This window comes from Bombina bombina, chromosome 10, assembly GCF_027579735.1.
Source record: "Bombina bombina isolate aBomBom1 chromosome 10, aBomBom1.pri, whole genome shotgun sequence".
Lineage (NCBI taxonomy): Eukaryota > Metazoa > Chordata > Amphibia > Anura > Bombinatoridae > Bombina > Bombina bombina.
The window spans coordinates 107209951-107233991 of record NC_069508.1 but is presented as its reverse complement, the minus strand read 5'-3'; the positions used below and the strand labels follow the sequence as shown (position 1 = coordinate 107233991).

The 24041-nt window shown below is 41.0% G+C and overlaps 1 protein-coding gene across 1 annotated transcript in view; it reads left to right on the top strand.

Moving 5' to 3' along the window:
• The window catches only part of BRINP2 (BMP/retinoic acid inducible neural specific 2), a 379930-nt gene extending 356325 nt beyond the window's left edge, over nt 1-23605 (top strand). The window contains exon 8 of the mRNA XM_053693301.1: nt 21821-23605. Within this exon, the coding sequence (XP_053549276.1) occupies nt 21821-22919 (1099 nt within the window). The 3' untranslated portion in view covers nt 22920-23605. The remainder of the gene's footprint in view (nt 1-21820) is intronic.
• Nucleotides 23606-24041: the final 436 nt, after the last annotated feature.

The window sequence follows — 24041 nt, the reverse complement described above, 5'->3', positions numbered from 1 at the left end:
AATACTAACACTCATACTTGCGCACAAACCCGATTGTGTTTATTCAAGAGGGTTCTTCCTCCATGAAATATTAATAGTCTGCATTCCAATGTTCTTGACATAGCATAATATGTTCTATTTATTCATAAATAGATATTTCTACATATATCTGTTGGTATTTTAATACAATATATATCTATACCTATGTATATAGATGATTAGATATAGGTATATATATATATATATATATATATATATACACACATATATACATAGTGCATTGGAGCCCTTTGCAGCCAAGTCTCACTTTTGTGAGATACTTTATATATATATATACAGTATCTCACAAAAGTGAGTACACCCCTCACATTTTTGTAAATATTTTATTATATCTTTTCATGCTGTCCCCTCAAAATAACTCAACACACAGTCATTCATGTCTAAACCGTTGGCAACAAAAGTGAGTACACCCCTAAGTGGAAATGTTTGTATGACTCACAGAGCTGGTGGATGTTAGAAATCTTGTGCTCCTCCAACCTTCCGTTTGAGGATGCCCCACAGATGCTCAATAGGGTTTAGGTCTGGAGACATGCTTGGCCAAGTCCATCACCTTTACCCTCAGCTTCTTTAGCAAGGCAGTGGTCATCTTGGAGGTGTGTTTGGGGTCATTATCATGTTGGAATACTGCCCTGTGGCCCAGTCTCCAAAGGGGAGGGGATCATGCCCTGCTTCAGTATGTCACAGCACATGTTGGCATTCATGATTCCCTCAATGAACTGTAGCTCCCCAGTGCCGGCAGCACTTATGCATGCCCAGACCATGACACTCCCAAAACCATGCTTGACTGTAGGCAAGACACACTTGTCTTTGTACTTATCACTGATTACCACCTCACACGTTTGACACCATCTGAACCAAATTAACCAAGTTAATATTGGTGTCATCGGACCAAAGGACATGGTTCCAGTAATCCATATCCTTAGTCTGCTTGTCTTCAGCAAACTGATTGTGGGCTTTCTTGTGCATAATCTTTAGAAGAGGCTTCCTTCTGGGACAACAGCCATGCAGACTAATTTGATGCAGTGTGCGGCGTATGCTCTGAGCACTGACAGGCTGACCCCCCCCACCCCCTTCAACCTCTGCAGCAATGCTGGCAGCACTAATACGTCTGTTTCCCAAAGACAACCTCTAGATATAACGCTGAGCATGTGCACTCAACTTCTTTGGTTGACCATGGCAAGGCCTGTTCTGAGGGGAACCTGTTCTGTGAAACTGCTGTTTGGTCTTGCTCACCATGCTGCAGCTCAGTTTCAGGGTCTCGGCAATCTTTTTATAGCCTAGGCCCATCTTTATGTAGAGCAACAATTCCTTTTTTTCAGATCCTCAGAGAGTTCTTTGCCATTAGGTGCCATGTTGAACTTTCAGTGACAAGTATGAGAGAGTGTGACACACCTGCTCCCCATTCACACCTTAGACTTTGTAACACTAACAAGTCACTTGACACCTGGGAGCCAAAATGGCTGATTGGGCCCAATTTGGACATTTCCACTTAGGGATGTTCTCACTTTTGTCAGATATATATATATATATGTGTGTTTTTTTATGTGTTTATATGTGTATATATTTGTAAATACCTAAATACTTATGTACATATATAAGTAAATATATATATATATATATATTCAGTATATATATATATATATATATATATATATATACACACTGTGTGTATATATATATATATATATATATATATATATATATATATATATATATAATATACACACACACACACATACATATTCATATTTTGACATGTGTATGTATGTATCTCTATGTTAAAGGCCTTTGCATGCTTTTTTAATAATTTGTATTAGACATTGTTATTGTGAGTGTAACTGTACTTTTAAATATAATTGTGATGTTTTTTGTGCAGCTTTTTTGTCTCGTGTAAAAGTTAACCAGAGCTCTAAAGTTGTGCTTTTTTTTTGCCTTAAATTTAATTGTGCTCAAGTAAATGTGTTTGCTTTCAACTTGTAATACGTGTGCTACTTCTGATGTAAGCAATGAGATGCGATTAACCCCTTTTTGCTCATAATCTAGCTAAAGGCTCGCCGGAAACAGAAGTTAAGAAGTATCGGTCTTAAGACCACTGCTCCTTAACTCGTCCTCTGCCTCTAAACAGGGATAGGCAAGGTGTCCATACACGGACACTGGTGTCCGTGACTGGCCCTTGCAGTGTCCACCGCCAATTATGCTGCACGGAGGGAGGATTAGGACAGATGAATTCTGGTCCTGACGCCTCCTTGACACACGTGGCACCACGTTTTGCAGGGTTGTGACCACCCTCAAGTGATGCCGCTTAGTACCAGGAAAATGACTGTGAGTGAGACTGAGAGAGAGAGAAGATTCACGAAGCAAGCTGCCACTGTGTCCCTGGAGCTTTATATGCAAGGGTATAGCACTTTAACCTGAGGTTTATTATAACTTGGCCCCCAGGTGCTTCAGTTTAAAAAGTGCCTTGATTCATGGCTGGGGGCTATGCAACGTACACCGGGAAGGCCATTGGAAAAGGGAGTATTGAGGGAGAGTCTAAAACCCCCGGTTCCTGAGAGGGCTCACCCCTGAAAATCACCCCCTCTCTAGTCCTTCCTGAGAGGTCTAAATCCCCAAGAGAGCAGAGCGCTAGGACAAGTAGCCGCTGGAGCGACCTGAGTTAAAGTGGACCGGAAATCTGAGCTGCTGTGGCCGGCCGGCAATTCCACAGGGCTGTTCATCTGCTGACTGGGGCTTGGAAACCTTGGTTCTCCATGAAGCTCACCTCTGGCAATTCGCCCACATCTCACCCTCCCCACGGGGTACCAATCCCCAAAAGAGCGGAGCTCTGGGGCAAGGGTCCTCTGAAGAAACTGGAGGTAAAGATTTCCAGAGGATGCTGGGTGTGGTGGCCGGCCAGTAGATCCAGGGGCCCGGCCGGCCTGAGAGAGATGGATCGGTCAGAAACCAGCTCTTTCAAGTTCAGGTTTACATAACAAAAACAAGGGAAACAAGAGCTCTGGGAGATCGCAGTTGCTCTGAGGAGCCCCAATCAAGAGATACAAGAGGCGTAGGTGGTAGGGGGATAGGAGTTTAACCCCTGCAGCCCGGCATCCATGACAGCTCCCCCCTTCTAGTTCGGCAGACCTGGTTAGATCCACACACGGGTCGGCCTGGGTCTGTCCGAGGAGCTATGCCACTTCAGTTTGCTGGGAAAGTCCATCAGCATTTACATTGCTTTTTCCCGGCATGTACTGAATGTCAAAGTTAAAGGGCTGCAGGGCTAAACTCCACTGCAACAATCTTCCATTGTCCCCAGAAACTCTGTTAAGCCAGATGAGGATGTTGTGATCTGTGAGGACGGTGAAAAGTCTCCCATATAGGTAGGGCTGTAGCTTCTTCAGGGCCCATACCAGTGCCAGACATTCCTTCACCACCAATGCATAGCCTACCTCTCTGAGCAACAGTTTCTGGCTGATGTAGGCTACGGGGAGGTCTTGTCCTTCTTCATCTACCTGACTTAAGACTGCTCCCAACCCGAACATGGAGGCATCTGTATGGACATAAAAGTGTTGAGCTGGGTTAGGAGTGGCCAGTACTGGGGCAGAGCCCAGGTATTTGACCTCTGAGCGTCCTATGGTGCATTTGTCAGGCTTCAGGGTTAACTTGGCGGCTTTGAGGCGATCTAGAATGACACCTAGGTGGACCAAGTGGTTTTCCCAGGTGTCGCTATAGATGGCAATGTCATCCAGGTATGCACAGACATAGTCTTGGAGGCCATCTAGCAGGTGATCTACCATGTGTTGGAAGGTGGCTGGAGCGTTCTTCACCCCAAATGGCATTACCCTAAACTGGTAGAGGCCGAAGGCGGTGATAAAGGCAGACTTGGGGGCCGAGTCGGGGGCTAAGAGAATTCTGTCCAGCAGGTCATTGACCCGGGGCATTGAGTAGGCATCAGTGGTGGTTCTGTCATTGAGCTTACGGTAGACAATGCAGAACTGGGTAGTCCCATCTTTCTTGGCACCAGCACCACCAGTTCAACAACACCTAGGTCCAACATTCCCCAGAGCTCCCGATGCATACTGTCCCGAACTGCCCTTGGGACCCGATAAGCAGCTTGTCACAGGGGCCCCTGTCCCGGGGTCTCCACTTGGTGTAGGGCCGCTGTGATATACCTGGAGACAGTAGAGAACATCTCTCATTGGTCTTCTAGCTGATGCTGGACCTGCCCTCTCTTTTCTGTCCCTAATCTTTCATCTAGGGTTGTCGGCTACTCCTTGGGGGGTCTCATTGGTTCCAGGGAGCTCCAGCATGGGGAGGCTCTCAGAGTCTTCCACAGCTGGAGCACAGATAGCATCCACTTCCTGGGCCCTTTCTAAGTATGCCTTTAGCATGTTCACATGAAAGGTCAGACGAACCCGGTCATCTGAACATTTGGCTACTAGGTATGTGGTGCCATTTAGCTTTCCACCACCCGGGGGGGTCCTTCCCAGGTAGCCTGTAGATTATCCATTTTGACAGGCTTCAAGGCTAGTACCTACTGCTCTACTGCTAAGGTTTGGGTACGATACTGTCGTACTACCGTTTCTGCCTGCACTGAGCAACCTGGAGGTTGTCTGCAAGGTCCTTCAGTCGGTCCGGAGTTGGAGGATGTACTTTACAATGGAGGGTCCCTCCTCCCGTGTAACCCCCTCCCAATGGCTCCTAACTAGGTCCAGGGGGTCCCGTATCTTCCTGCCATATACTAGCTCAAATGGGGAGAACCCTGTGGATTCCTGGGGCACCTCTCTTTTTTTTTTCAAACTTTATTTATAACCAAGACAGAGAAATCTCCAACATTAAAGGTTACCAAAAGAACAGGAAATAGATAACACAGTAATTATACACCGGTCCATACATAATTAGATACAGTCAAGATAAACCATGGCGGGGGGCCAGAAGGGCCCGTGCGTAGTTAAATACCCTTCTTACAAAAATAATTATACAAAATAACTGAAAGTGTATGATTTAACCAAATAAACCTTTGTAAGCTAGCTAGGCTTTCTCCATCCTAGTTGCTTTCCCCCTTTTTCCACCCCCCCTACATTGTATAAGCAAAACAAAACAGATTACAACACAGTAAACAAAACAAGACAGACAAGACAGAAAAAAAAAAAAAAAAAGGTAAATAAGTAACTTATCTCTTCCCGTCCCCCCTGTCCCCGTCCCTCCCCAACCTCTCCCTCAGTGTCTGTTGCCCATTCTCCAGGAAAATGGCCTGCCAGAATGTTCATCTGTATAAATTCTGAATTTCTAATTGGTTTGATTAATTTTTTTTTATGTATTAGGGGCAAAGATCTTACAAATATCTCCCATTTCTTAAAGAGTACTACTAAGTGTTTATCTTGTGGATAAGGTACATTAATCTGTTCTGTTATAAATTGATCAGTCAGAGCCCTTTTAAATTGTGCCATTGTAGGTGAAAAAGATGCTTTCCATGCTTTAAAGATAAGATTACGTGCGGTTAGTATAATGGTGTTTATCAGGCTATAGTTCTTAGCTGTGTCCTGGTATTTTACCAAAAAAAAAAGATCTCAATAGGGGAAATTTTATGATCCATCTTCAAAACTACCGTCATCCAAAATATGATTTTACTCCAGTATTGACATACCTTGGGGCAACTCCATAGACAGTGAAAAAGATCAGCACCTGTAATTGAGCATCTAGGGCATAGAACCTTTGTTTTATACCATTTGGTTAGAACAGCAGGTGTAAGGTATCTTTGTAACCCGACTTTTATTTGTGATTCCCTCCATGCTGTTGGCACCCAGGTCTGTTGCGTTATTTTAAAACTCCCTATAATAGTCTGCTCATCTATATCCGGAAATACAGTAGCCCATTTAACAACCATCTCGTCTACTTGTAATTTGGACGCTTTCTGATTTAATAGTAAGTATAGAGGGGAGATTGCATATATTCCTGCCGCATACATTGAAATCCTAGGCTGCAGCACACCCAAGGACCAGTCATTCCCATAATTCGTGAGCATCTCCTGGAGAAAGTGTCTAACTTGCAGGTAAGCGTAAAACTCACGTGTCCCTATATCGAACCGAGATGCAATTTCTGGGGCACCTCTCTGTATGCAAAGAGGAGGTGCAGCAGGAATATTTCCCAGTCCTTGTGAGTGTCCGAGAACATCCAAAGCAACTGCTTTGAGGTTCCATTAAATGTCTTACATAAACCATTGGTCTGGGGGTGGTATGGAGCGCTGTTCAGGGGCTTGATCCCGCATAGCTTCAATAATTGAACTGGGTTCCCTGATCAGAGATTACTTCCCGAGGGAAGCCTACCCTGGTGAATATCTGGAGCATAGCATCTGCCACTGTCTCCACCTGGATTTTAGCCAGAGGGATTGTCTCCGGGTACCGGGTGGGATAATCCACCATAGTAAGGATGTACTTATTTCCTGAGGGACTGGGTCGGGCTAAGGGACTCACTATGTCTACAGCAACCCTGCTAAAGGGTTTTTCAATGATGGGGAGGGGATGAAGGGGGGCTTTAGTGTTGTCCCCTGTTTTCCCTACTTTCTGGCATACCTCACACGTGCTACAGTATTCTTTAATTTTGACTGTTATTCCGGGCTAGAAAAAGGTTTGGGTTATGTGGTGGTGAGTCCTGGTCTTTCCTAAATGTCCAGCTAGGGGGATATCATGACCTATTGGCAGCAAGTCAGACCGAAACCGCTTCGGCACAACTAGCTGATGTTTGGGCATTGGCCCTTTTCTCCTCTCAGAGATCTGGTACAGGAGCCCTCCCTCCCACTGAAAACGTTCTGCTCTGGGGCCCTGGGGGTCAGTACCTAATCGGTCTCGGTAAGGGGCTAGGGTCGGGTCACTCAGGGTATCCTGGGTGAAGTCGGAAGGGGACTCCCAGGGGGTTTGGTCAGTAGAAAGGGTAAGAGTTGGGGCTGGAGGTTGGAGTAAAGGGGAAGTCAGGACAGGCCATCGGGGATGGGTAGGAGTCAGAGCATGCTGTCTTACCTGGGTCCCCGGGTAAGGTGTAGCAGCTGGAAGTCTGGCTTGCTGGCGGGTAGTCACTGGGCAAATCTCCAGAGGTGTATCCCCCACAAAGGCTGAGACCAGATGGCCGAGAACGTTTCTTAGCAGAACCTCACAGGGAGCTTGTGCATAATGCCCACCTCCACATCACAGGAGCCCGTGCCCCAGTGCAGGTGTATGTGGGCTGTGGGGACTTGTAGGGTGGAGCCTTCTGCCACCCGAGTGGACAGGGTCCTCCTGGTGAGGACCAAGTAAGGTTGGATCAAGGTGATGTAGCGCTAGTGTCTCTCAGTCCCTGGGTGGCCTGGCCATTGACCCAGATGTCCTGTAGATGGTGGTGGCGGTTATCCATAGTGGCAGCATGTACTGCATGTATCAACCCAACTTTTTCATCTGCCCACCTGGTAGGGTCCTCTGCATACACGCAGTGAGCAGTGGCTTGGTAGGTCCTGATGGGAGCCCTCGTCCACTGGGCTGGTGGGGCATTTCTTGGCTGTGGTGTGGGGGATTTATGGCTACTCGTGTCGGGCAGTGGTACTGGGCATGGCTGATCTGTCCGCACACAAAGCATTTCCGGGACGTACCAGACCTAGCTGGAGGAGCTGAGGGTGACTGGGGCTGGAGTGGCCAGGGAGCCACCGAGAAACGGGCGGCCGCTGGGATGGATCGGGGGTTGCCCTGGGCTCTAGGGCACCCTGCCTCTGGGCATTGGTATATTGATCCACAAGAATAGCTGCTTGATTGGCTGTTTCGGGTCACCGATCATGGACCAACTCTTTAACTTCCACCGGGACAGAGTTATAAAAGTGTTCCAGTAGGATTAGCTGAGAGGCTTCAGCCAGGGTGGTGACCTTGCAGCTGGTGAACCAAGAGTCCATGGCTTGGCACGGGTGAACCAGTGTGTCCACTCCGTGAAAGGCTGCCCCGCTTGTCTCTAAAGCTTCCGGAATTTCTGTCGGTGTGCCTCCGGTATGAGGCCTTATCGGGCCAGGATGCACTCCTTGACCTTATCATAGTCCCTTTGGTCCCCAGGAGGGACGGTGTGGAAAACACCCAAGGCTCGGCCGGACAACTTGCCGAGTAGAATGGAAACCCAGTTGGTCCTGGCAAACTCTTGCAGCTCACACTGGTTTTCAAAGACTATTTTGCTGATGACCTCTTCGGATGGTCTGGTATCATACAGCGCTATCCGCCACTCAATTTCCCATTGGACATCGGACATGGAAGTCCATGGGGTGGATGCTGTGCTGGGCCACCCACTGCCTCAGTCACTAGGGGACCCTCCAGCCGACTCATCAGACCGATCTCCCTCCATCAGCTTGGTTATAGTGGCTTCTTTGGTTTTGTTGCTGACAATTTTCTCCCTAGCCTCCAACAAGGCCTTCAGCTCAACCTTCTGGAGCACAGAGTTCCGCTCCATTCAAAGGTGTCTTCAGATGGTGGTTTGGAGGTTCCAGGTAGATGGAAACATCCCACCGCTGTCACCAATGTGACAGATCTCCGGCTCCCCTGACTGGGTAGCTCCGCCAACCGATCCTTCCAGCACCTGGAACCAGCCGCTATGTAAGCGATCTTAGCAAAGCCCAACCCAAATAACTAGACAGACAAGTATTTAGGGGAACATAGAATGGGAACATTTTATTAGGGAAAACACACAACATTTATACCCAAACTGATCTTGATAACAAGCCTTATCTGACCTTCACATCTCCCGCCATTCCTACCCCTCCAGACAGGCTGGCACCTCCATTGAGTCCATTGTTCCCCAGTGTCCAGAGGCACATGGATAGTGTATTCGGGGTGATCCCGGGGGAGCGGCGGCCCTTCCAGGGTGACGTTGGAAAGCCCTTAGACCCCAGCTGCCCCCAGTCCAAAAAGCGCCTTGATCCATGGCAGATGGGTCGTAGTTATCCAACATACACCGGGAAGGCCATTGGGAAAGGGGGAAATGAGGGGGTCTAAAACCCCCAGTTCCTGAGAGGGCTCACCCCTGAAAATCACCAATCACTCTAGTCCTCCCTGAGAGGTCCAAATCCCCAAGAGAACGGAGCTTTAGGACAAGTTGCCACTGGAGCAACCTGAGTTAAAGGGGACTGGGAATCCGAACTGCTGTGGCCGGCCGGCAATTCCACGGGGCCTGCCGTCTGCTGAATTGGGCTCAGAAACTCTGGTTCTCCATGGAGCTCACCTCTCGCAATTACCCCACATCTCACCCTCCCCACGGGGTACCAATCCCCAAAAGAGTGGATCTCTGGGGCAAGGGGCCTCTGAAGAGACTGGAGGTAAATATTTCCGGAGTATGCTAGGTGCGGCAGATGGCTGGTAGATCCAGGGGCCCGGCCAGCCTGAGAGAGATGGGTCGGTCAGAGACCAGTTCTTTCAAGATCAAGTTTACATAACAAAAACAAGGGAAATAAGAGCTTTGGGAGATCACTGTTGCTCTGAGGAGCCCAAAATTGCTGAGATACAAGAGGGGGTAGGTGGTAGGGGGGGTAGTAGTTTAACCTCTGCAGCCCGGCATCCGTGACATGTCCGCCTGACAGTTGATAAATCTACCTCATAGGGGCCGAATTATCAAGCTCCGAATGGAGCTTGATGCCCCTGTTTCTGTGCAAGCCTTCAGGCTTGCCAGAAACAGAAGTTATGAAGCAGCGGTCTAAAGACCACTGCTCCAAAACTTGTCCGCTGCCTCTGAGGCTGCGGTTTTCAATCTGCCCGATCCTATACGATCGGCTGATTTACACCCCCTGCTAGGGGCGGCATTGCACAAGTAGTTCACTAGAACTGCTTGTGCAATGATAAATGCTGACAGCGTATGCTGTCGGCATTTATCGATGTACCATGGGCATTATACGTTACATTGTATCATGTCCGTCCGCACTTTAGTAAATCGACCCCATAGTCTGAAAATCTGGAGAACAGTGCTTTGAAAAATGTAATTCAACTAATTCAGCTTCAGCAACAAAGCAATCGTCCATAAATCTTGAGAACTATTGTTCCTGAGTTCTTGCACTGAAGATTTGTCTGCAACTTTTGAAGTGTAGAGATTTTGTGTCAAACCAGTCTGGCTTTAAAATTAAATGAACTAGTTTTAAAATGTCAATTTACCTTTAAAGCTATTGCATGCAAATGAAGTTATACAAAACATTTCTATGAATGTGTCATTAGCCAAAAGGGCATGAATAAATTGGATTAGAATGAAAATGTAATAACTATTAGTTAACAGATTGAATATATTGCCCTGGATCATTGCATACAACATAATTGGTACTCCTACCTTATAAGGGACATTTAAGCTGACACAGGCAGATGGATTACAACAGCAATATAGTGAATCACTTCACTGTAGCATAACAGTTGCAAAAAGGTACAAGCTTTTAAAATGTATTGATGGTTTATCAAGTCACATTTCTCTGACATTCATTGTGAGAGCATGGGAAGCAACAGGAGGATTTATCACTATAGAGTTAATATCAAGATACCACTTAGAGAAAGGTAAAAACTACAATCAATTTTAATTTCTGCTTGAAGAATTCTGCTTCACAGGGAGCTGCACAACCCTTCTATTTTTTTTTCTGATTGCTGGATGTACTTCCAACATCTAAAATAGGAAGCTCTTTTTCATTTATCTAACTTGCAAGGTGGTCCTATTGTGCATCATCATCTGAAGCTCAGAGACCTCTCTGTGTTCCATGCAGGTGAATTGCAAGGGTTGCTATAGTCATTGAGCTTTCCCACATGCCCTTCCCAATAATTATGGGCCCTGTGATATCACTGAAAGGATATTAAACCAAAAAATCCAAGTCTATGGGACACCATTGTTCAGTTTGAAAGCTTTTATCAATAAAGCTCAATAATATAGGGGACCTTATCAACCAGAGGACTCAGAATAGTATGTCACATGACACCTTGGATTTAATTGGGTGAATTTTCATTCTAGTTAGCTGCAAAAACTGGAGTCAGGGTTTTTGCAGAGGTATTAACCAGTAGAAAGTAGTTGCCTTTAGAGCTAGCGCCTAGATCCATCAGTAAGTAAACAGAACTCATGTTTATCTACTGTTTTTATGATGCTTTGGGTAGGTGTCGAGTGTTATCATGGTCCTAGATTCTTGTTATGCTTACAAGGGGTCTTGTTGTTCAGACAAGATCATGTTCGGAATTCATTGAGGCTCATTTCTCCCTTCCTTTATAATCAATAGCAAATGGGCACTCATACAATTAATATATAACAGGCCAATATTCGACATCTCACAAAACAAACATGAACTGATAGAAACACGGCAAAACAATAAATACAATTGCAAAACTTTGGAAACACGTTTGCAGAATGGGATCTGTAAATGCATATAAATGTTAAATATTAGCATACTGTGGGGTAGATTTACTATATGCAGAGTGGATCATGTCTGCTCAACATCGCTAAAAGCCGACAGCATATGACAGGTTTTATAGTGAAATGCTTGTTCAGTGCCGCCCCCCAGCTCACTGGCGGCCAATCGGCTGCTAGCAGGGGCTGTCAATCATCACGATCATATCAGATCGGGATGATTTAAAATTTTCCAATTCACGTCCATTATCTAAATATGCACAGACTTTTTAGATGCACGCTTTCTGAGGCACAAGCTCCTACTGAGCATGTGCAAGATTCACAAAATATACAGATATGCATTTTATGATTGTACTAATATATTTTATTCTTGCCATTTTAAAGCAGAAATGTTGCAGCAAGTTTTTTTTAACAAGCTATTGGTTTCACAAACAAGTTTTATTAAAGCTAGAGCATTGTATCGACTGTTTTAATATTTGGCCCTTAGGGAGCTTAACATACTTTTAATTATCCCTTGGATCTAATGTTGACTTTTTTTTCTATCATGATGTTTTTTTCCCATCTTCATCTTAGTCCAAAAAGGCAAGTCCAAGCCAAGATCCTAACATAACGCAAAGATTAAACACTGTGCTTGGTACATTTTGTGCTGATAAAGCAACATCAACGCAGCCCGTCTATCTAACCACTAAGTGGTTTCCTTGCATTGTCTCTACTCCTACAACTACACCTCTGAAAGGCTAATATTGTACCATGCAATTAGATATTTTAATTGTACAGAAAATCTTTGGTTCAGCACCTGGGTAGCGCTTGCTGATTGGTGACTAAATGCGGACACCAATCAGCAAGTGCTATCCAGGGTGCTGAACCAAATATGGGCCGACTAGTAAGCTTTACATTCCTGCTTTTTAAAATAAAGATACCAAGAGAACGAAGACAAACTGATAATTGGAGTAAAATAGAAAGTTGCATAAAATTGCTCTATCTGAATCATAAAAAAAAATTGGGGTTAGTATCCATTTAACCTTGTTATTTTTGACAGCAGCATCACACTTGTTTGGCCTCTCCAGGAGGCTTGGATCTGTTAGATAGAGATCCTACTAGAGAATTTTTGGGTCTCTTAAAGGGACATTCAACACCAGAATATTTGTTGTTTAAAAAGAAAGATAATACCTTTATTACCCATTCCCCAGTTTTGCACAACCAACACAGTTATATTAATATACTTTTTACCTCTGTAATTATCTTGTATCTAAGCTTCTGCTGACTGCCCCCTTATTTCAGTTCTTTTGACAGACATGCAGTTTAGCCAATCAGTGCTCAGTCCTAGGTCACTTTACGTGCATGAGCTCAATGTTATCTTGTTATCTATATGAAACATGTGAACTAATGCCCTCTAGTGGTCAAAATTTATTCAGATTAGAGGCAGTCTTCAAGGTCTAATAAATTAGCATATGAACCTCCTAGTTTTAGCTTTCAACTAAGAATACCAAGAGAACAAAACAAAATTGGTGATAAAAGTAAATTGGGAAGTTGTTTAAAATTGCATGCCCTATTTAAATCATGAAAGTTTTTTTTGGACTTGACTGTCCCTTTAAATCCCCTTCTAGCTTCTTCCTTATACGTAAAGGGACATGAAACACAATTTTTTTTATGTTTCAGATAGAGCATTCAATTCTAAACAACTTTCCAATTTACTGCTATTTGCTATTATCTCTATTTTCTTCGTTTTCTTGTTATCCTTTGTTGAGAAGCAGTAAGGTGAATTCAGGAGTGTGCACGTGTCTGCAGCACTATATGGCGGCAGTTTTACAACTATGTTATACATTAGCAAGAGCACTAGATGGCAGCACTATTTCCTGTCATGTACTGCTCCAAACAAGTGCACGCTGCCTATCTAGATATCTCTTCAAAAAAGAATAACAACAGAATAAAGCAAATTTGATAATTAAACTAAATTGGAAACTTTTTTAGAATTGTAGTCTCTACTTAAATTGTGAATGAAAATGTTGGGGTTTCTTGTCCCTTTAAAGGCTACTGCATGATGCAATCTGTATTTAAAATGGGTATTTTGAATTAAAATAGTTAAAGGGACACTGAACCCAATTTTTTTCTTCTGTGATTCAGATAGAGCATAACATTTTAAGCAACTTTCTAATTTACTCCTATTATCAAATTTTCTTCATTCTCTTGGTATCTTTATTTGAAATGCACAAATTTAAGTTTAGATGCCGGCCCATTTTTGGTGAACAACCTGGGTTGTTATTGCTGATTGGTGGATAAATTCATCCACCAATAAAAAAAGTGCTACCCAGAGTGCTGAACCAAACAAAAATATTAGATGCCTTCTTTTTCAAATAAAGATAGCAAGAGAATGAAGAAAAATTGATAATAGGAGTAAATTAGAAAGTTGCTTAAAACTGCATGCTCTATCTGAATCACGAAAGAAAACATTTGGGTTCAGTGTCCCTTTAAGGCATTGTGGGACTTGTTTGTATATCTTATATACATGTATACAATCTGCCACAGAGGAAACACTGTGAGGTAGGGCTTCATGTGGAAGTATATGCACATATAATATACAATGTTCAAGTTACAGGGGGGGGATTTATCAAGCAGCGGATGCTACAATCTACTCCTAAAGTTTCAGGTCCGCCTGAAACTTAAAGGGACAGTATACTGTAAAAATGTTTTTCCCTTAATGTGTTTACAATTACTTTTTTTTACCAGCTGCAGAGTGTAAAATGTCAGAGATTTGCTTTTTTAAGGCTTATTTGTGTATATGAATTAGCTGATTTTGTGTTTTGAAGCCACAACCTAATAAATTGGGTTGAGCTTGTGGGTATAATCAGATCTCATTACTTTATCACATTGTGTAAATATACCTGCTTTCTTATCTTATATCTGTCCGTAAACAATCACCAATACTTGGAGAGAACAATGAAACATTTACATCGTATTACCTTATCTCTTCTATAACCCACTGGGAGTGTAATTTCTTCTACTGGCTGTGTTAACACAGCTTGGCCTTGAGGCCAAAAACTTTCAGGATGGGTGGGGATACCATAGGCTAAATAAACTATTTAAAATGCCAATATAAGGGTAATGGAAATACTTGTAAACAATTTAATACACTGCAGCAGGTAAAGTGGATCATTGGGAATTAATTAAAGGGGATAGTTTTTTTGAGTAAACTGTCCCTTTAAGTTAAGAAGCATCTGCCTGGCGGACAGTGATCATCCTGATCAGATACAATCAGGTGATTGACACCCCCTGCTAGCGGCCGATTGGCCAGGAATGTGCAAGGGGTTGTCAGCATTTATCGATGTTGGGCAGACATGATCCACTACAGCAGATCATGTCTGCCTGACATTTAATAAATGTACCCCATAGTCACAAAAGAAATCACTTATGTTTATTTATTGCAGCCACTCAAGAAACTCAACACAATGAATAAAATGATCCTTACCAACATGGACATGGCAAAGGTTTTCCAGTCCATGAAGTTATCTATTATACCAGTAACAAAGATTAGACAAACCCCAGAAGACATTTTGGAGTATTCTAATGCTTCTCAAAACCCATTCAGTTCTCTTATCAAATCAGTTGTCATGTCAGCAAACCCCTCTGGATTCCTAAATCATTCTTATGATAGGCAGAACATTCATCCCTCAGTAGCTATCATTTGCTACAGCTTGCTTGAATCACGCATGGAATTGCTCCATGAGAAGTCTTGTGCAAGAATGTGCAGGTTTGACATAATCTTGTACATTGCGTTTGCCAGGGATCTCTTTCTCTTCTATTTAAACATTCTCATTACATCCCTGCTTTGTTAAATATCTGTGGTCCATACTACTCTTTATTCTCACTGCTGTCATTTCCTTTTGGTTTGCCTATACCATCTTGGAAGTCCAAAAGTTAATGTTAGTGAGATAGCACTAACTTTCACTTACATAACAAGTTGATTCCACAATGACACCAGACACATAGGGCTAGATTTATCAAGCCCTTTTCTCCAATTTGACTGCAGGTTTGCACAAGGGAACAAGCAGTCAGTAGTTATCAAGCATCGGTCATCAGACCGCTGCTTCCCTACCCTGTTCTTCACCTCTTGGGTGGAGAATTTCAGTCTCCCTGGTCCCTTTCGACCTGGAAGATTGACAGGTCCTGTCCGCACGTGATTGGCTGTGTGCGGGCAGTGGGCGGGGTTGCGTGCAATGCCCACCAGAGGAGAGCTCAGGCGGACAGGGGTGAATATGTACGCCCTGACCGCCATGGATTGATAAATTGAGCTCATAGAGATCCTTTATAAATTAATTATGTACATCCCATTTAACATGATTTAGGGGCTGATTATCTAAAATCGCCAGGTCAGATGTGTTTTTTTACGCTGACCCGCGCAGGTGCTGCCATGGTTGAATTACCTTTAAAAAGGGGCAGTCCCTGCAAGTGGCGAGATGTCTCCTATTAAAAGTAATAGAGCTCGCTGGAAAGGGAAACATTGATGTGTAGGGCAAAGTTAGCCGTGAGTAGGGGGCACACTTTAAAAATTAAATCCTGCAGCCAATTTAAATCACGCTACGCTGCTTTCTGGGTATAGCATCTTACAATTGCCTATATTTTTATATGCATGTGTTTTTCTATTAGGGTATTAAGTATTTTGAGTATTTTGTCACAACATTGCCACCTTTTTATTTTCAAGATAAAACTGTAAGTATTGATGAAGGGCAGAAATGTTTAGAGAATTACACTGGGATTTGGGAGAAAATTTCTTACATGCCCATGGAAAAAAAAAATTAAAAATTATTTTCTGTGTGTTTTGTGCACAGCCAGTGTACCTAATTACAATTTACCCTATGCATATTCAATGCGATTTACTCCTGTGCAATTTGCATAAAAAATTAACATTTTTGATAAAATACAATTTTTGGTGAACAATTTTGATACAATGTTTTCCTGTGTTTTTTTGTGTGAATAGTTACAATATTAATTTTAAATTATGAATTTAATTGTGCACTTTTGTAATTTATGCATCTTCTTCCCATACGATAATGCAGTATACGTCCCTTAGCGAGTCACCTTGTTTTCAGGCACTGGCTTTATGGAATAACCGGCCCCTCAGTCTGTTGTTTGAGGAATGAGTTATGACTTACAGCAGGCTTATTAACATTACAACTGGGGTTTTGTCTCATAGGCACCAGTTATTCTGAATAGGGATTAGTATACAATGAATGCTTAGTATGAAGTCAAGGGCCCCTTGTAGTGGTCTATTGGCAAAAGCCCCTCTCCCTTTAGTTCTGTTCTGACGTAAATAATAAAGGGGACACATGCAGCCCACACATGATGGTTTTTATGATTTTGTTCTGGATAAAAATCATATTCTCAGGTTGGAAAATTTTGATGTGATTTGTCTTAACTGCCATAGTCCAACAACTGAGAGAATTGTCCCTCCATTCTTTGATTTTCTCTAACCTTCAATGTATTCCGGCCCAATTCATACATTTTCCACTTAATTCACTTATTAGGTTCACTATGATGGAGAATGCCCTCCGTTAAAATTATTTTCATAGCTTCATGTGCTGCTATTAAGAATGTGGGACAGACTTCTACTTTTATGTCTAAAACTGAGCTCCTGCTATCTCCTCCCTCTACCAATCTCCCCGTTGCCCAAATCGCACTTACTGCCATCACCTTTACCTCTTAGTCATGCTGCCTTGCAATCATATTGGACTCTGAACTTTCTTTTGCTTCCCACAATATGTCCATAGCAACTCCTGCCGCTTCCACCATAAACATATCTCTAAAATCTGTCACTTTCTCACCCAAGACACAAATAAGGGTTAGATTATGAGAGGAGTGCTAAAATCAACGCGCAAGCGAAAAGGGGTTTATCGCGGATCTTTGCAGGTGTTTGCACACATCAGGTTGGTTTTTCGCTTGAATTACAAGTTGAAAGTAAATGTGATCGCATGAGCACAATGGAAGTTAACGTGTGTCGGGTTAACTTCAGCCTCCATTCTCAAACTGCTCTTTCTTTGCCTCAAAGGTCTTTTAAATACCCAGTGCATCTTAGTGCCTCTCATGCTCTTTAAAAGGATATTAAACAGATAATACATGTTAAACATTATGATGTATTCAAAGGAGAGATAAGCTTTAGTATAGTAAGTAAATGTATTTTTTCACAATTACATTAGTTGACAGTATAAGTGTAAAGACTTAATTACACTAAAAGTACATTTGAATTTTTTTTTTTTTTTTATTGTTTCTCTTTTCTTCTGAGGACAAATAGGGACAGATATAAATCAGGCAATAAAAAATGCTGTGTGTAAATCCTGTTAGATACTTATATTAACAATCTTATGTTCCACAAAGTGTTGTTTGCACTCTTTTAGTTGTATTGCCTGTTTTATATATGTCCATAATTGCTCTCAGCAGGAAGGAGAGATAAATAGAAAACTTAAGTTCAAACATGGCAGTGACCATTACATTATGAAACACAGTGGAATTTATAAAACCAAGGGAATAAAATAAATAATGAAAATATATGGCAAAATGTCTTATCCCCACATAATTAAAGGTACATGAAACCCAATTTTTTTTTCATGATTCAGAGAGGGAATATCATTTTACACAACTTTCTAATTTACATATATCATCTAATTTGATTAGTTCTCTTAGAGTTAAAAGGACAGTAAATTCAAAATTAAATTTCATGATTCAGTTAGAACATGCAATTTTAAACAAAATTCCAATTTATTTCTGTTATCAAAATTGTTGTGTTCCTTTGTTATCCTTTGTTGAAAAGCATACCTAGGTAGGCTCTGGAGCAGCAATGCATTACTAAGAGCTAACTGTTGATTGGTGGCTGCACATGTAGTGCATTGCCGCTGCAGAGCCTACCTGGGTATGCTACTCAACAAAGGATAAAAAGAGAGTGAAGCGAAATAGCTAATAGAAGTACATTGGAAAGTTGTTTAAACATGTATGCTCTACCTGAATCATGAAATTTGGGTTTCTTGTCCCTTTAAACACTTTTTATTACAAGCTCATGCTGTTTATTATCTTTTTAAATTAGTTAAAGGGACACTGAACCCATTTTTTTTTTCTTTTGTGATTCAGATAGAGCATGAAATTGTAAGCAACTTTCTAATTTACTCCTATTATCAAATTTTCTTTATTCTCTTGGTATCTTTATTTGAAATGCAAGAAAGTAAGTTACATGCCGGCCCATTTTTGGTGAACAACCTGGGTTGTCCTTGCTGATTGGTGGATAAATTCATCCACCAATAAAAAAGTGCTGTCCAGAGTACTAAACCAAGAAAAAGCTTAGATGCCTTCTTTTTCAAATAAAGATAGCAAGAGAACGAAGAAAAATTGATAATAGGAGTAAATTAGAAAGTTGCTTAAAATTGCATGCTCTTTCTCTTAGAATCTTTTGTTGAAAAAACAGCAATACACATGAGCCTATAATATGAGGCATACATGTGCAGCCACCAATCAGCAGCTCCTGAGCCTATCTAGATATGTTTTTTTAACATAGGATACCAAGAGAATGAAACACATTCAATAATAGAAATAAAATGGAAAGTTGTTTAAAATTGCATGCTTTCTCTGAATCACAAAAGAAAAAAAAATTGGGTTTCATGTCCCAATGGTGTGTTGTAGAAAGTCTATTACCTGTGTTATATAGCTTATAGAGTTGCATATAGAAATGCCCATGCGGTTTTAATATTCGAGTGAATGCACTAGCTAATTTAAATAAAAATGAATTTATATTAACAAAATTAATTAATATATATTCATTATCCTTTAAATTAGATTGAAAGGTAAATACCTATAGTGCGGTGGGGAACTGCAGGGATCCAACCCTTCTTCAAAAAGCAAGTGCTAAAGGACTGATAAAGGAGCACTAATCCTCCTATTAGCGTTGCTCTGTACTCTGTGAAGAAGGGTTGGATTAGCGTGACTCCTCACCGTGCTATTGGCAAATACTAAAGCTACAAGTGACACTGTGCCTCCTGCAACAAAGCAGCACTTGCATTTGTATTAGTGAAAATGAATGAACATGTTGACGAATATTTAAAGGGCCATGAAACCCCAAATTTTTCTTTCATGATTCAGATAGAGAATACAATTTGAAACAACCTTCCAAGTTACTTCTATTATTTAATTTGCTTCTTTCTCTTGTTATCCTTTGCTGAAAGGTTTATCTAGGCAAATTCACGTGCAGCAGAGAACCTAGGTTCTAGCTGTTTATTGGTGTCTGCATATCTAATCTAATTTTCATTGGCTCACCCATGTGTTCAGTTAGAAACCAGTAGTGCATTGCTGCTCCTTCAACAAATTATACCAAGAGAATAAAACAGATTAGATAATAGAAGTAAATTACAAAGTTGTTTAAAATGAAAAATTTTGGGTTTCCTGTCCCTTTAATTTTCATTTAATTAAAAATGACACAAATATTGAATATTGCAGCACACGAATTACGAAAACTAATTTTCAGAATATTTGTTCTGAATAATTTGTCCAAAATAAATTATTCCGTGCAGTACGTGTCTAGTTACGTATCTCTATAAATTCAGTGTTTAATTTCTAAGCACAGAGAAATCTACGTTAATACATGTGTATCCAATTAAAATGGACAAATCAAAACCTTTTTAAAAATAGGCTATGATACAGCAGTGTACACTTGTTCTTTACCCACAGTTTCTTTATTCATTTGCTAAATGTATTTATTTATTTGTAATGTCAGCTAATCTAAGGGTTTTTTTCCATCATTGCAAGATGACTGTTGACCTGTCTTTCTACATCACAGGCTGCAAATAATTGCCTCTAGTTATAGATCCTAAGAAACCCAGCTTTAAAAAGAGAATTACGTAAAATAAATACACAATAAATAATAGCAGATGCAACATGATGTAATTAAAGGGACAGTCTAGTTCAAAATGTTTTTTGTTTAAAAATATAGATAATTCCTTTATTACCTATTCGGATTCCCCAGTTTTGCACAAACAACACTGCTATATTAATATACTTTTTACCTCTGTGATTACCTTGTATCTAAGCATCTGTAGACTGCCCCCTTAGCTCAGTTCTTTTGATAGATTTGTATTTTAGCCAATCAGTGCGGACTCATAAATTATTCCATGGGAGTAAGCACAATGTTAAACATATGGCACACATGAACTAGAGCTGCCTAGTTGTGAAAACTGTTAAACGGCACTAAGATAAAAGGCAGCCTTCAAGGGTTTAGATATTAGCCTACCTAGGTTTAGCTTTCAACAAAGAATACCAAGAGAACAAAGCAAATTTGATGATAAACATAAATTGGAAAGTTGTTTAAAATTGCATGCCCTATCTTAATCATGAAACTGTAATTTTTACTAGACTGTCTCTTTAATAATAGCCCCATTTATTTCAATAATTAGAAATATGTATTTAAAGTGAATGTCAATGTTGCCGTTCTTGACTACCGCAATCAAAGTATAAATAGTGCATCAATCTAGTCGCTATCATTTTTATTAAATTATAGCCCTTGTTTTTTAAATAAATAATGTTAAAAATTAATACCGTTTCAATCGCGACTCCTCCCCATCACTACTTCCTTGTTCTCCAGTTGTGACATAGCCAGTGGTCCCACCCGCTCTCTACGTCAGTCCAAAACGCTTTTACAATAGTGAATCCAACTGTGCATGCGTATCGTGACTCAAACTGCGCATGCGTAAAACTCTATTGTCTATTATAAATATGAGAAAATAAGTCTTATCGAAAATAATACAATTATAACACTATCAATATTTAGATTTGTTAAATATGTAATATACCATATCAATTTATCCAGTATTATCCAAATAATTTAAAGATTTCATTGGCTGTTAAAATATTTTAAAGAATTCTAGTACATAATAGAAATTTGATTGTATAATTACAGATTGTTAGCAGATGTAATACTTGTAACGCTATCGGTGTATACGTTTTTTGTATCCAAGTTTTTGACGATAAAGCAGACTATGCATGGGCGTCTTTTGAACGAGCATGAGGAATAAACAGGGCTATTGCGAGTTTAACGCATGCACATAACAATCGCGTGACATTGACAGAAATTGGCTGAACCCCCCTGGGGGGGGGGGCGGCCATTGGTGTATTGATTAGGACTATCCTGTCAATCACTTTGAGAAAATGGCGGGCAGACAAATGATGTGTAACGGAGGCTGTGTAAAAGGTGAAAAAAAAACAGTGTTAAATATTCATAATTAAAAAAATTGATGAATTAAAGTTGCGGTCATTTTTAATAATGTACACAACAGTGTGACCGAGTCAGCTTAACTTGACCTTCACTTTAAACTACACAATACCACTTCTTCATAGAACATTATTAATTTGAATTCAAAGTTCATTGTTTAAATGTTGAATCTCAAACTCTTTCTTCTTTGATTCCTTGCAGATCAAATGCATTTTGGTGGCACAGAGTTCAGTCTCTTCTGTATTGCAGTGCAACCCTGACTCCAGGAACATTCCTTGAGGCTTCCCACAGCTGTACATGTACTCTTCAACATCCCACCTGCCAAGGACCTGTTCCATGTATTCAAGGACCTGGACCAATGTGCTCTCTATGTTCAACATCTCATCCTTCCCAGTGTGCTAGCTGCAATGTAGGATACACCTTGTCTGATCGAGGCATATGCCTCCCTTCTGTACCTGAGTCCTCAGAGCCTTATCTGGGGACAGAAGGCAGTCTACAGGACCTAGAGGTTAAATATTTGCTATTAAAACGGGATGGGCGTCTCAGAGCCCCAGCTTTTTTTATCTCAGGGGATGTGAGACTAGGGGTTTGGTTTCAGATGGGTGGGAGGAAACGCATGCTACTTACCTGTAAAAGTAACAAGCACTGGCCTCGACAATTGCACATTCTCCTTGGTCTTTCAATGCGTCTCTGTCTTGCTGGCAATGGGACAAGAGACCCTCAAGTGACAGTTTATGTTAACCCTTTTGGGGGGAGCCACTCAGAAAGCTGGTTGTTGCCTGTTGGGGAACCAGGCTATCCAAACTGGGAGAAAACTTGGGACTTGGAAGGGGGAGATCAGTGCCAGAATTGGACACTGATATTAGGACATCGTTGGAGGTCATTTTTTGAGACTGTCCATTTTTACTTGAGGAGTGGCCCTCTTCAGGAAGAAGGAGAGGAAGATTCAACAGAATGGACTCAGACTGTAGATGAGAAATCAGAAGATCCAGGATTTGTCCGCATAGATGGTCTTCAAGCATTTGGTTATAGTGTGCCCTTTGATCCTGAGGCCATCAGGGGCTTAACCCTTCAGTTAGAGCAATCTGCTTCTCGTGAAAGTGCACTAATGGAAATACAAGAGTTGAGGAAACGTGTAAATGTATTGTCCCCTCCTGGTGGTCGTAGATTGGACCTTTTCAGCTGTCTGCTAAGACACCGATTGAAGATGAGCAGCAATGAACTGGGAAGAATACTGAACTCACTGAGCAGTCAGCTTCCAAATATGTCCACATACGATGCAGCTAAATTGTGTAGCTAAACATTTCTAACCACATAATTCCAGTTAAAATGAAAGAGCCCCAGGAACTTTTAACAAAAAACATATGTGCAGTGTGTCTACATAACCATTTCAGTGTATAGAGTCTTCAGTGTCTTGTAATTATACTTACACACTTCTCTAGCACTAAACTGGTTATGTTATTAGACACAGGTTCATGATTTAGCAGTTGGATATACCCACTAGCTTTTTAAAAAATTGTATGAGCAGGATGAATTTAAAAACATCACATAGTTGTATAAGTATGAATTATCAGTTTGAGATGATAAATCAAGCTTTCTTTAGAGAAGGATATAGCTGTGGAATGCCTTTGAGATAATTTAACTCAAAGAAACTTTACAGCTTAAGCCATATTCAAACACTATGACCAATGCAGATTACCTTTGTAGTACATAAATGTTTATCGGATAATACAGTGGGGTTTGAGCTTTTACAAATAATCAAGCAACCAAAATGAAATACAATATTTTATACCCTCTGGATAAAACAGTGACTTTACTCCAAAAAAGCCTTACTAGCCCTGTAAGTGATGTTTTAAATGGAAGCTGTTTTTGATTTAAAAAAAAAAATGGTTTGTTGAGTTCAGTGATTGATTATATAAAATGTCTTAATATTGAAAAAAAAAAAATGATGTACAAAGCACAAGAAAATATAAGACTTTACATTGACTGCTGTGTATTTGTGTTATGAATAAGTAAACATTGTGAGTGTGTGTGTGGACACAAGGTTTAGTGTTTGATTATGAATATAACACATGAAGGGAGCATTGTGGTCCCAAATGCAATTTAGCGATATTTAATTTGTATATAACCCGGGTAATGAATGCAGATCTGTACCAATAGAACAAAGACCCATTGAGTGCCTGTACTGAGATTACAGCCTATGTTGAATTAATGTCTGTACGGAGATAATGTCGCTTATCCAAGGTTAAAACGCGCTGATGTTAGCAAAAACTGCACTTTATTAATGAACATAGATTAGCTGTATTATGCACTGTATGCTGTAAATAAGCATATCTAAATTATAGGCTATTTTCTAAGCCATAAGGTACGTAAAGACCATTCTTTTAAATGTCCTTTGGTTCATTTAAACTTCAGTATTCTT